Source organism: Eulemur rufifrons, chromosome 14, assembly GCF_041146395.1.
Source record: "Eulemur rufifrons isolate Redbay chromosome 14, OSU_ERuf_1, whole genome shotgun sequence".
In the NCBI taxonomy this organism is placed as follows: Eukaryota; Metazoa; Chordata; class Mammalia; order Primates; family Lemuridae; genus Eulemur; species Eulemur rufifrons.
In genome coordinates, this window is record NC_090996.1 from 8,019,291 (window position 1) to 8,033,233 (window position 13,943).

The window sequence follows — 13,943 nt, forward strand, 5'->3', positions numbered from 1 at the left end:
GCAGCTGTTTTCTTGTTATTCCTTGTTTAACTTCTCTCAAGAGTGGAGTTATCTGCCCAGCTAAGCAGGTGTTTAAGGCAGGTGATTTTGTTTCCATTAATTTTCTTAAATAGACTAGACTGGAGGGTTATCTCATGTGCTCATGGGAAACCTCGCCCTGTGCCTGCTAAATCACAAGGCATGTGCTTGGTAGGATGCTAGATTCTGCTCCCTGTTGGTTTCAGCATCGTCAAATCTCTAATTCTAATAGTAAGCAGAACTTAAGAGCCCCAGCCCATCCCTACCCCTTGACACCTGGATTTTGTCTTCTTTAATAATGCATTAGAGGTAAAGTGAGGTTAAAGGCTTCCAAGTTCTCAGGAAAAAACGGATTAAGAAAAGCCTGACACTTCGCTTCAAAGCCCAGCTATATCATCACACTAATGACCATACTCAGTTTCAGGTTCCAAGTTCCAAGCTACCTCAAGGAGAGTTTAACATAAAAATGAAAAAAATATTTTTAGAAAATTTTAAAGATCAAAGCTCCCGCAAACCTATATATTTAATCTCCAGGTCTGGATGAACTGTCCAGTAGTGATCTTCTGTATGCAAAGGCCCACAGTATCAGTGTTCTGCACTATAATTGTGTCATTAGCTGCAACAAGGAGCTTTCCGAACCACCCCCGCCCCCAATCCACCCTCAGCTGTAGACAGCCACTGTTCATTGGGGGGCCAAGAAGAACAACATACTTGTCTACACTGGACAAAACCCTGAAGCCTGTCTGCCACCCGGCCCTTCAATTACCTTCAATTTTCTCCTACTGTAGAACCATTTCCATAAGGAGCAAACATTCGGTGACACATTTCTTTCTCTTTATCCACGTAGTCCCTGTAATAGCTGTTGAGAGAATATACACTAGTTAGAGAAGGTCTGTGTTTGCAGGAGGTGACATCTGGTGGCTGGAATTCTCCACTCCCATCCAGAGACACTGAAAATTCAGCAGCCCTTAAGGTGAAGCAAGACAGGGTGGAAATGACGCAGGGAAGGTGGAGGAGATGGGAAAGCTCCCAGCAGCTGTTCAGGAAGCCCTTGGACATAAAGCCCACCCGTGAGCAGACGGCAGCCCTGATGGGCGGGAGAGTCTCGGTGAGGCTCCAAGGCTGTGTCTTGCCAAGTGGCCTCTCACACTCAGCATTCTCTAGCCTGCCTTGAGATATTCTTGCTATACAATGGTCAGATCCCCAAATTTCTGCATCTAACTTGACAGGACACTTCTAAATACCAGAAAGGAAATTGCTAGGAAGTCCTAAAAGGGTTGACATGTAACCACTGGTTCCAAGTATAAGAGATGCATACATCTCAGACTCTTAAAGCCAAGAAGGCTTTAACTAGCAATCTGGATTGAATATTTAATGTTAAGAGGAATAGAAAATCTCGTCAATGCAGAAAAAATACGCCAGGCATGTTGGCTCGCACCACTAATCCCAGCACTTTGGGAGGCCAAGGTGGGAGGATCGCTTGAGGTCACGAGTTCAAGACCAGCCAACAGTTCAAGACCAGGCAATATAGTGAGACTGTGTCTCTACAAAAAAAATTTAAAAATGAGCCAGGCATGGTGGTGCATACCTGTAGTGCCACCTACTAGGGAGGCTGAAGTGGGAGGATCTCTTGAGCCTATGAGTTTGAGGCTGCAGTGAGCTATAATCACACCACTGCACTCCAGCCTGGGCAACAAAGCAATACTTAAGACCCTTTTTAAAAATTGCACTGGACCACCTCTCCAGGGGTGCTTATTTACAGAGTAGGAGGAAGAGAAAGGTGGAAGATGACCCAGACATCTGTAGTTTGGCAGTCTGTCTGACCTCCTCACTGGGAACTGCTGTTTCAGAGCACTGAGCATTCAGAAAACCAGCTCTAGCAGGGGCTGCCTCATAACACGTTCCGGGCAACGTTCCCAGACAGTCCTTTACCCAGGTAGATGGACCAGAACCGCAGCTGCATCACATCTCCCTGTTCACAGTCCTGCAGACAGAGGTCTCACCTGGCCAGTTTCTTCAGCTCATTATTGATGTCATGATTGAAAGGCTGCTCCTTCTGGGCTCGGACTAGGAAATCTCGGGCTTTCTGATACTCAGTCATGAGAAGACAAGCCTGTCATAAAGGGCAAGGTTTTAAAAACATACTTAGGAAAGACGGCATGTTTGCAGTACCTGAGCTGAGCACTGCTGCTACCTTTTCTAGGATGCATGTTCCCAAGTTCCTGCCCTCCAACTCACCTGTCCACATCTGAAGAGGGCCTTGGCATTTTTTTGGTCAATGAGCAAAGCCTGCTCTCCATAGTTCAGGGCCATTATCGGCCGTTCTAGCTTCAGGTAGGCAAAGGACAGGTTCAGGAGGACGAGAAGCTTGGCGGCCTCCACCAGGTGCTGCTCGTCAAGGGGTGCTGCTCGGCGCTGGAGAAGCAGCAAGGCCTGCGGAGAGGGAGGACAGATGGTCAAGAGGAGTAATGACTGTATATATAAATCCTGAAGGATTCACACCCAAAAAGGAGCTAAACACGAGTTCAGCAAGGTTGCAGAACACAAGACCAATATAAAAAGTCAGCTGTATTTCTATACTCTAGCAATGAACAATTCAAAAATGAAATTAAGAAAACTCCATTTACACTAGGATCAAAAAGAATAAAATAAGTAACACTAAACTTTTAAGTGTAATATTTGTACACTGAAAACCACAAAATATTTTTAAAAGAAATTAAAGAAGATCCAAATAAACGGAAATACATCTCATGTTCATGGATTGGAAGACTTAATATTGTTAAGGTGGTCATATTCCCCAAACTGACCTACAGATTCAATGCAACCACTATCAACATTTCAGCAGCCTTTCCTGTAGAAATGGACAATTAGAAAATTCATATGAAAATTCAAGGGACTCTGAATAGCCAAAACACTCTTGAAAAAGAACATAGTTGGAAGATTCATATTTCCCAATTTTAAAACTTACTAAAGCTACAGTAATTAGGCCAGTGTGGTACTGGCATGAGGACAGACATACAGATCAATGGAACAGAACAGAGAGTTCAGATTAAGAGTCCAGAAATAAATCCATACATCTATAGTCAACTGATTTTTTTTCACCAAAGGAGCCAAGACCACTCAATGGGGGAAAAGAATAGTCTTTTCAACAAGTGGCACCGGGACACCTGGCTATCAACATGCAAAAGAACGAAGCTGGACCCCCACCTTGCACTATGTATGAAAGTTAATCCAAAATGGATCAGACACAAAAGAAAGAGCTAAAACTGTAAGACGCTCAGAAGAACACACAGGTGTAAATCTTTGTGACCCTGGTAGACAATGATTTCTTTAATATAACACCAAAAGCACAAAAAGCCAAAGATTATTCTTTGGACTTCATCAAAATTTAGAACTTTTGTGTTTCAGAGGACACTACCAAAGAAAGTAAAAAGATGACCCACAGAATGGCAGAAAATATTTTCAAATCATATTTGATAAGGGTTTAGTACCTAGAATACATCAACTACTTTTACAAGTCAATACAAAGATAAATAATCCAATGTAAAATGTGCAAAAGATTTAAAGACATTTCTCCAAAGATGATGTCCAAATGGTTAAGTCCATGAAAATATGCTCAATGTCATTAGTCATCAGGGAAATGCAACTCAAAACCACAATGAGATACCACTTCACACTCACTAGGATGGCTATAATTTTAAAAATGTAAAATAAGTGTTGGGAAGGATGTGGAGAAGTTAGAACACTTGTACACTGCTGGTGGGAATGTAAAATGATGCAGCTGCTGCAGAAAAGTTTGGCAGTTCCTCAAAAATTTAAACAATTACCATATGACTCAGCAATTGTACTTCTAGGTACATGCTCAAGAGAACTGAAAACATGTCTACCCCACAACCTGTACACAAAAGTTCACAGAAGCATTATGCATAACCAAAAAGTGAAAGCAACTGAAATGTCCACAAAATGACGGGGAAATAGGCAACAGAATCACACAATGGAGTATTACTCAGCCTTAAAAAAGAATGAAGTTTGGAACATATTACAACACAGATTAGCATTCAAAACATAATGCTAAAGTGAAAGAAGCCAGTCACAGAAGGTCACATATTCGATGATACTATTTACATAAAATGTCCAAAATAGGCAAATCTATAGAAACAATGTAGAACAGAGGTTACCAGGGGTTGGGGATGTTGGGGGAATGGTAACTGCTAACAGGCAGAGTTTCATTTTTCGGTGATCAAAACATTCTGGAATTAAATAGTGGTGAGGGGTGCACAACCCTGTGAATATACTAAAAACCGTTGAACTGTATGCTTTTTTATTTTTAAATTTTTTGCTAATTTTTAATTATTATGGGTATATAATAGTTGTATATCTCTCCCGCCCCATTGAGACAGGTCTTGCTCTGTTGCCTGGGCTGGAGTGCAGTGGCATCATCACAGCTCACTGCAACCTCCAGCTCCTGGGTTCAAGCGATCCTCCTGCCTCAGCCTCCCGAGTAGCTGGGACTGCAGGCAGGAGACACCACACCCAGCTAATTTTTTCTATTTTTTGTAGCGATGGGGTCTCACTCTTGCTCAGGCTGGTCTCGAACTCCTGGCCTCAAGCAATCCTCACGCTTCGGCCTCCCAAAGTGCTGGGATTACAGATGTAAGCCACCACATTGGGCCAATAGTTGTACATCTTTATAGGATACATGTTACGTTTTGATATAGACATACAATGTGAATTAATGAAATGAGGATAATTGGCGTATTCACCACCTCAGGCATTCATAGTTGCTTTGTTAGGAACATTCCAGTTCCACTCTTTCAGTGGAGTCAACACCTTAACTTATTGTTGACTATAGTCACTTTGTTCCACTATCAAATATTGTTCAGTCTATCTACATTTTTGTACCCATTATCCATTTCCACTTTATCCACCCCTCCCTGCTGCCCTTCCTATCCTCTGGTAACCATTTTACTCTGCCTTCATGAGATCAATTATTTTTAATATTTAGTTTCCACACATGAGAACAAGCCAGATTTGTCTTTCTGTGCTTAGCTTATTTCACTTAACATAATCTCCAGGTTCATCCATGTTGTTACAAATGGCAGGATTTCACTCTTTTTGTGGCTCTATTATATTCCATCATGTACATGTACTACAATTTCTTTATCCAGTCATCCACTGATGGACACACGCTGATTCCAAATCCTGGCTATTGCGAATAGTGCTGCAAGTAACATGGGAGTGCAGCTGTCTTCTTGATACATTGAATTCCTCTCCTTTGCATATAAACCCAGCAATGGGATTACTGGGTCATATGGTAGTTCTATTTCCAGCTTTTGTTTGTTTGTTTGTTTTTAGAAATTCATGTTTATTTTCCATCAACCCTATTTCCACCTTAAGAGTTTGTGGAAAAACTTCAGACCACTTGGTGGTTGCTCCCACCCACTCAGTGGCCTGAGCAGCGGGAGCTGCAGACCAGTCTCCAGTGGAGAACGCTGAATAGGCAGAGGGCCTGCACGCCTTCACACCGGTCTGCAACCTCGCGCTGAGTAGCAGTCCTTCCACCCTGAAATCCCTCTCTGGTCACAGCTTTCTCAGCAGCAGCCTGCTCTTCCTTTGCAATCTCTTTAGGATCTCTGTAGAAGTAGAAATCAGGCGTGACCTCCCACAGGCATTCACAGGAGATGGAGCCACGCATGCGGAGAACCTCCTGGGCCAGCACCCCCCACATCAGACCCACTTAGTGGGATGGCGATGTCCACGTGACGCAGAGGAGACTCTGTGTTACGCAGAGCAATGGTGGGCAGGTTAACACAAGACACCTCTGTGAGAGGCTGGTGGTCAGCCCTGGGGTCAGTAACCACCAGAAGACATGGCTCCCAGAAAGCTGCCTGGATCTGGTCAGTGAAGGTTCCAGGAGCGAAGCAGCCAGCAATAGGAGTGGCTCCAGTGGCAGCAGCAAACTTCAGCCCAGCTCGCTGGCCAGTATTCCTAGAGGATATGACGCTGACATCAGCGGGGTTTTCAGTGGCAACAATGGCACGAGCTGCCAACAGATGCTTCTCCCAGGTCCTCTTCAGATTAATGACGCAGACGCCATCACTTTTCCTTTTGTAGATGTACTGCTCCATTTGGAAGTTAAGGTTGGTGCCACCTTAAATAGGCGCCTGCTGCAAGGAACTTGAGGACATTTCCTCCTCCATTTGCAGGAGGGCAAGGTCTCTAGACACTGTGGTAGTTTCCCTTTAAGTTACAAGGGGAATCCAGAACAATACTGGATGGGCCTCTCTGGGTAGTGTGGAAAAGGCTATTTTCAGTTTTTTAAGGAATCTCCACATTGTTCTCCATAGTGGCTGCACTAATTTACATTCCCACCAGCGTATGAGGGTTCCCCTTTCTCCACATCCTCGCCACCATTTGTTATTGCCTTTTTGATAAAAGCCCTTTTAACTGGGGTGAGAGCCCTTCAGCAGGTTTAGCTGAAACATGCCTGGCATGAAATAGGGCAGTCATTAAAATGAAGTCTGTCCCTTCAGGTCCTACATACAGTGGTATGTAGGCAAATGTTTAATAACCAGCTCCTAGGGGTAGGCAGAGGCCTGCTTTGTAACATTTGCCCATTCCTGTGGTGTAAATATTCCCACCAGAGCTGATTTCAAGCTACCCAAAGTTACATTAACCAGGTCACAAAATTCCCGAAAATTTTACTATTGAAATTTTGGGCTTTCGTGAGCTCCGGTGTGCCACTGCTTGCATGCTTGTGACCACTGCTTCTTCCCCACGTTACTTTTATCCACTCACTCTCCTGCAGTGGTTCCCCACCATGCACTTCAAGTCCAAATTCGTCTATACACAACATCTTCCTGAATCTGGCCACCTCATATCTATGACCCTACTATTCTTTAGATGTAACCAGTTTCAAACTAGAAATCTACCAACTACACCCTCAATAGGCTCTGCTCACTTCCATACCTTTCCTCAATCTTCTTTCCTGCCCAGGGTTAATTCCTTCCCATTTCCCTAACTGCCATTTCATCCCTCTAGACTCAGCTAAAACCCCATTTCCTCCAAGAAGCCTCTACCAGTTGTTCTAGTCCACGAAAATCTTCCTCTTCTCCGAAAAGCTATTGCACCAAGTATTAATAATATTAATACTTACCTTAGTTCTTTTAGGCTGCTATAACAAAACATCGTCAAGTGGGTGACTTATAAACAACCAACAACTCTACAGATTTCTCACAGTTCTAAAGGCTGGGAAATGCAAGATCAAGACACAGGCAGATTCACTGTCTAGTAAGGGCTCACTTTCTGGTTCACTGATGGCGCCTCCTAGCTGTGTCCTCACGTGGTAGAGGTGCAAGGCAGCTCTCTAGGGTCGCTTTGATAAAGGCACTAAACCCATTCACAAGGGTGCCATCCTCATGACCTCATCCTCTCCTCCTAATACCATCACCTTGGTGATTGAGTTTTAACATACTGGTTTTGGGAGGACATAAATATTCAGATCACAGATATCTGTTAGTTGTTTGAGTTACATTTTATCTTCCTAACTAGATTAAAATCCCTTGAAAGCAAGAACCCTGCCTGATACTTATGTGACCCACACAATGCTGAACAAAAGGCTGCAAACACAGTGGTGCTCAATAAATGTCAGTATGCCACTCCAAACACTGAGGAAATTTCTAATAGGAAAAGACATGCAAAACTTCCAGCTGAGCAAGGCAGACCTAATACACATCCTCTACTCCCTCCTAACCATGAAGGAATAAGAAGGGTATACTCCAACAAGAGCGGACAAGAGGAGGCTTAAAAACAAACCCATAGTGGCAGAGGCAGTGTGACGACTGACGTGGCAGAGCAGTATGGATCTGTTAATAAAAGGGAATGGCCTGCAGTTCAGAGCCCCGAGAGACCCGGGCAGTGAGGGAACCAGGAGCGAGAGCTAACAGGGGTAAGTGGGGCTGAAGGAAGGAGGACAGGTCAAATGTTCCCTCCACTCGCTGCCCCTATGCGTCCAGATGGCCACCACCTCAGGAATCAGGAGGTCTATTTTCTAGAGAAATAGAACCAAAGAGTGTCTTGATTCAGGGACAGGATGGAGCAGGGGGGCAGGAAGGTGGCATACTAATAACAGGTATGAAAGCAAAGTCTCAATAACAGATAGTGAGAACCTCTGTCCTGTTCCCCTGGCCCAGCTCCCAGAATGGTGGTGGCTGGGCATGTACCATGGGCAGGAGGAGGAGGAGGACCGAATGGCTCCTGAGAAAAATACCTATACACTCTGACGCGCAGGGGTCTTTATCTGACCACACTGAAATCTGTCCCACCAAGCACCTGGAGTTCCCAGTTTTTTTTTTTTTTTTTTTTTAACATGTGACAGGGTCTCACTCTGTTACCTGGGCTAGAGTGCAGTGGCTTCATCATAGCTCACTGCAACCTCAAACTCCCGGGCTCAAGGTATCCTCCTGCCTCAGTCTCCCAAGTAGCTAGGACTACAGGCACATGCCGTGATGCCCAGCTAATTTTCCTATTTGTGGGGACGGGGTCTTGGGGGTTATTTTGCTCAGGCTGGTCTTGAACTCCTGGCCTCAAGCAATCCTCCCACCTCAGATTCCCAAAGTGCTGAGATTACAGGCATGAGCCACCATACCTGGCCTGAATACTGATTTTTAAAATTACCTTACTAACCATACTGGAAAAACAGAAGGGAGAGTGACAATGAGAAGCAAAACCTCATCTTCCATAACGAGAATCAAAGATGTCAAAAAGAGCAACAGAAGTATGTCATCTGTGAAGGCAAAACACCAGAGAATCAGCAGGCACAATTAAAAAGTGATGCCTCAAGGTCAGACTTAGGAAATAAAAACTAGTGGGTGGAAAGAATGAAGTGGTGTTTTTTGTGGGAAAATTTTTGAACAAGCAGGTACATTCTCAAGAAGGTTTACAAGGTTCACCCTAGCCATGAGCCAAAATCTGTACCTTCCACGTTTAGGAACCTGATTTTGTCACACTCCAAAAGAAAACATGCACATGCGTGCACTACCTGCCCTTTCTCTCTCTGAAGCATATTCGCACAAGCCAAATGTAGCAGCTCCTAGTACCTGATATCTATTTCCCCCTTCTTCTAACAGAACTCCCATTCCACTCAAAGCAGCAATGTACTAATTTAAAAACTACATTCCCAGCTTCCCATACAGCTAAGGGTATTTATATGACATGGGTCTGCCCCCATGAGATATAAAGGGAAGCCACTGGGGGGACTTCTGGAAAGTGCTTAACATAAACACACACCTCAGACTCTTCTCCCTTCCTTCGTCCAGCCCAGACGACCATGTGATGTTGTAAAATGACCTGTTTGTGTGTGTGTGTTGGGGAGAGGACAAGAACACATTTAAGGGTGGCTAAACAGAAAGAGGAACGTGGATCCCCGATGGCTTCATAGAACTGCTATATACCAGCCTTGGGCTGCCTCCCTTCGGAATTCTTACGTGAGAAAAATGAAATTTCTAGTTTAAGATATTCTTTTTCAGGATTCTGTTAATTTCAGCTGAATGCAAATCCTCAATAGTTTAGGCTCAGTATGCAAACGAGACAAAGTCAGAATTCGCCCCCCCCCCCACTCTAAACTCTGTTCTGTTTACATCTAGAACCTAGAGTACAGTTTGGCACACAGAAAGTGCTCATTTTATTTGTTGAATGAATGAATTACAAAGGAAACAGAAAACAGCCATCAGCATAACCTACACAAGAAGCTAAATCACAGTCGGAAGTTGGTGGGACTGGAACCACCTCAGAGAGTCAGAGGGACCTTCACTGTCAGAGACACGCGAGATGAAGGTGGCAAATGGGGCGGAGAAACCAGCGGCTAGACGACCTAATGAGCACTAGGAAGATAATTTAAAATTAATAAACTTTGTTTTAGAGCAGTAGGATGGGAATTTTAAGAAGCTTCTAATTGAAGTACATACACAAATAAGTGCACTGAAATAAACAAAAGATAAAAAATAGGCCGGGCGCGGTGGCTCACGCCTGTAATCCTAGCACTCTGGGAGGCCGAGGTGGGCGGATCGTTTGAGCTCAGGAGTTTGAGACCAGCCTGAGCAAGAGCGAGACCCCATCTCTACTAAAAATAGAAAGAAATTACATAGACAGCTAAAAAAAATATAGAAAAAATTAGCCGGGCATGGTGGCACATGCCCGTAGTCCCAGCAACTCGGGAGGCTGAGACAGGAGGATCCCTTGAGCTCAGGAGTTTGAGGTTGCTGTGAGCTAGGCTGACGCCACGGCACTCACTCTAGCCTGGGCAACAAGAGTGAGACTCTGTCTCAAAAAAAAAAAAGTAATAATAATTTGGGTGAGAGAAATCAAAAACAAGTGCATAGCTCAATGAAATTTTCACCATCTGAACACATGCATGTAACCAGCATCCAGATGGAAACACAGAATGTTGCTAGGTGCCTCCCAATCCGGGGTGTCCCTCCTCCCAGCCACAGCCCTTCGGCATGACGATTTTTTTTAATGAGACTTTTCTTAATGGCTGCTCATGAGGATTAGTGAAAGAGAAAAAGATGTTTCCAGGATCTAAACTTACACTTCACTTTCAAAGCATTCTTACCCTTTTATACCTCACTTTAGCATGATAGAAACGATTTTGGCGGAAGAGGTAGTTGCCAAACTCCCGTTCGGTAGTTGCCACTTTTAGGACCTTCTGAAGTGGAAATTGATCTTGTTGCTCCTGAAGATCAAAGACAAGAACACCCAGTGAGGATATAATGCCATAAAGCCACAACGGAAGTGTTACTACAGCTGTTAATTTCTTTTAGATTATGAACTTTCGTTTCCTGCCTTATGTGTGCTTAGTCATCTCTGAATCCCAACAGAGGACACGGCAAGTAGGCATTATGACTGGTCCCATTTTACAAACTAGAGCCAGAAAGAATTTTACTTCTTTAGTTCTCCAGAGATGTTCCCTGAAGCAGCAGTTTCCCATAGAATTAGAAACTGATGGAACTTGCCAAGCACAGAAACCAGGGCTCACAACCACCATTTATCCAGCAAGCCTTTAGGAGGTCTCGGTTTGCTCAGAGCCCTGGTGGTCTTTACGGCCATGATGCTCTACCCTGGATACAGACCAGAATCACCTGTAGAACCTTTCTGGTCCTCGCCCCACCCCCAGCGATTCTAAATCAGTACACCAGAGGTGGGACCCAGGCATCTCCAAGAACTTCTGCCTGGTGGCAGAGGAGAAAAAGGTGTGATCTCTCATTTGGGGTGCTGATGGTTTAGCTGGGGAGACACCACGTGTAGATATGAAACCTCAGGAGGGACACCTAAGGCCATACACAGCAGTGTGCGACAGCATAAAAACAGTGCATGTGATTGCTGATGGGATTAGAAGGCCTGCACCTATGGGACAAGGTTAAGTGAAAGGCTACAAAGAAAAGGCAAGACTTAAGTTACAAGGACAATGACCATATAACTCAGTTTGCCTGTGACTATCCCAGCTTATACCTGATGTCCTGGTCATCCTAACTAGTTAACAGACCCTCTTACTCTAGAGTCCTGGGTTGGACAATCAATTATACAGTCACGAGCTAGTCATGAGCTAGCAATGACTGACTTGCTGGAAACCAAAATTAATGTTGAAAAGCAAATGTTCACTAATAGGCAGAACTAGACAAAGGGTGACTGAAAGATCGGTTCAAACTGCTGATCCCTAACAAACCCATGGCCTTACCTTGACCCAGCACCACGCTGATGCATACCCGAGAACCATTACTAAGAAAGTGGCGGAACCCCCCTCCCGTCCCCACTGCACAGCAGCCTTGGGGTGGAACCCGGGGCACACAATCACTAGCAGGGTAGGCTATCTAGGAAAATTCCTAAAACCACAACCCATCCCTTGCTCCATTAAGTGGTGACATCTGTGCTGGAAACTTACAGCTGAGAGGGCACAAAACTTGTCTGATTCGGCAGAGTCTAGGAAGTCAAGCAGCTCAATCTCAAACAAGACAGTGGCATCTGGGGGGATCAGGGGAGGGCAGCCCAGGGTTCCGTAGGCATATTTTGGTTTGAACAGAAACCTGGCCAGCTCTCCTCTCCGCATGCTCAGAAGGCCCAGCTCCATGCCCCAAAGCGTGATATCTGGAAGAAGGGACAAAGAATGTGGCTGAAGCGTGCTCAGTATCCTGGTTTAATGCTATCAGTTTCTTCCCCCGCCAAGTCTAAACCTCTCCATGTGATATCCCAAGCCTCCTGCATTGTGGTACTAACTCAATTTTCAGCCTTGCTTCCCACTACCACCACCGTGCTCAAACCCAACTTCTCCAGACCCAGCAATATCCTGTGTCTCAGTCACACAGTTCCTTCTTCCTGCAATATCCTCCTCCTGGCCCCATGCCCACCTCCTACCCTGATTTCCATCTTTTTCAAACTTCAGGGCTCATTTCAAATGCTCTCTTTTCCAGGAAGCCTTCCTTGAACCTCCCAGCTGGAATTAATTGTGCCTTCATTAAGCACATTTACAACACTGCTTACTTACACCTCCCCAGCACTTCATCCAATTCTACCAGGTTAGTTGCGTGAGTGCGGGTTGATCCCTCCTCCACAATACTGGGAAGTCCTTTAAGGGCAGAGACATTCTGGTTCTCTGAGTACACTCTCTGTTCACCATGCACTGCAGTTAGTGAGCATTCAGTAGATGTTTACTTAATAAATAAACAAAGAAAAATGCCCAATAGTTAAGCCAGGATGCAAAGATAAGCGTGCCAGGCAGGCCCTCTCCCAAATCCCTAGGTGGCAAGGGGAATGCCGGAGAGAACACAACTGCTTTACAAAACCCAGCCTCAGAAAAACCAACTCAAAGAACCTGCGCTCTGGACGGTTTTCCCATCCTAAGGCACTGTGCCTCATCTCATCCCCAAGCAAACCCCGCTTCCCCAGCTCTTAATCTGCATTTACCCTCTCCAAGTTTCATCAGCCGAGGACTTTTCCTAAAGCAATTAGAATCGAAGGGCTTGTCCATGTGCTCCAGATATCCGGAATATTTCACTAGGACAGAAAAGAAAGTGAGGAAAATGGATCAAAGACCCCCACAACTCCATAATATCTAGTATTTATCACGCAGAAACAACGGAATCTGTGGCTTAAACAGCCGCACCCTAATCTACAGACGTGAATCTTTTCTCCGCGTTTTGGAGGCCTGTGTTCCGGCTTGGAGGTTCAAGAGGTTCGATGAGGCATCACACAAAGGGAGACGGGGCCCTCGCTTTCCCCCTAGAAACCCCAATTCAAACAAAGCATTTCCAACCCCATAAAATTCAGCTTTTTGAAAACGCGGCCTCCCTCGCCCCAAGGGAAAGTGCAATTACACAGATCCTGAATACGCCCGCACCGGGCCGCAGGCAGTACCTATCACCGAAGCATCAGGCGTCACTAGGTCTCCAGCGCCCTCTCGGATGACATCCTTCAGCACGCCCCGGTCCCCAGAGATGTCCAGCATCCTCTGACTTAGCCGTTGGTACAGGGACTGGTAGCGAAATAAAGGCAGACCTCAGGGCTTCGGACCCATCCGATTCAGTCGCCACTGCTCCCCAGCCAGCCCCTGTCCCCCATGACACCCAAAGCGCGCTCCCAGGCCCTCACCTGGCCGGGGGCGTCATCCCCTTCCAGGACTCCCTGGTCCGGGGCGCTTCCCCCCATGTCTGCGCCGCCCGCCCCACGCGTGAGCCCTCAGCTCCGCCCCGGCTATGGCGCAGGAAGGTTCGGAAGCCCCCTTTATACCCGGCAGTCCCCTTCCGATGGCAACATTCTGTTCTGGGGACACGAGAAGGCGCTCAACGCCTCGCTCCAACCGCAGCCAACCGTCCTCGCGCGGGGGACCTGCCAGAGCACCTGCCGCAGAGCAGTGGGCGGGGCCTGGGCGGGGC

At 45.7% G+C, this 13,943-nt stretch overlaps 1 protein-coding gene and 1 pseudogene across 2 annotated transcripts; both read right to left on the bottom strand.

Annotated features, from left to right (window-relative positions):
- Positions 1-786: 786 nt before the first annotated feature.
- Positions 787-13,716, bottom strand: FKBP6 (FKBP prolyl isomerase family member 6 (inactive)). 2 transcript variants are annotated; one of them, XM_069486543.1, is made up of 8 exons: positions 13,660-13,716; positions 13,426-13,543; positions 12,976-13,065; positions 11,957-12,159; positions 10,631-10,750; positions 2,257-2,451; positions 2,022-2,131; positions 787-877 (listed from the first exon to the last, which is right to left on the bottom strand). In XM_069486543.1, the coding sequence occupies exons 1-8, from the start codon at positions 13,714-13,716 to the stop codon at positions 787-789; spliced, it is 984 nt and encodes a 327-aa protein (XP_069342644.1). The 2 variants fall into 2 exon arrangements, with proteins under 2 accessions (XP_069342644.1, XP_069342645.1); XM_069486544.1 differs by lacking the exon at positions 12,976-13,065.
- Positions 3,001-7,837, bottom strand: LOC138394568 (small ribosomal subunit protein uS2B-like; annotated as a pseudogene).
- Positions 13,717-13,943: the final 227 nt, after the last annotated feature.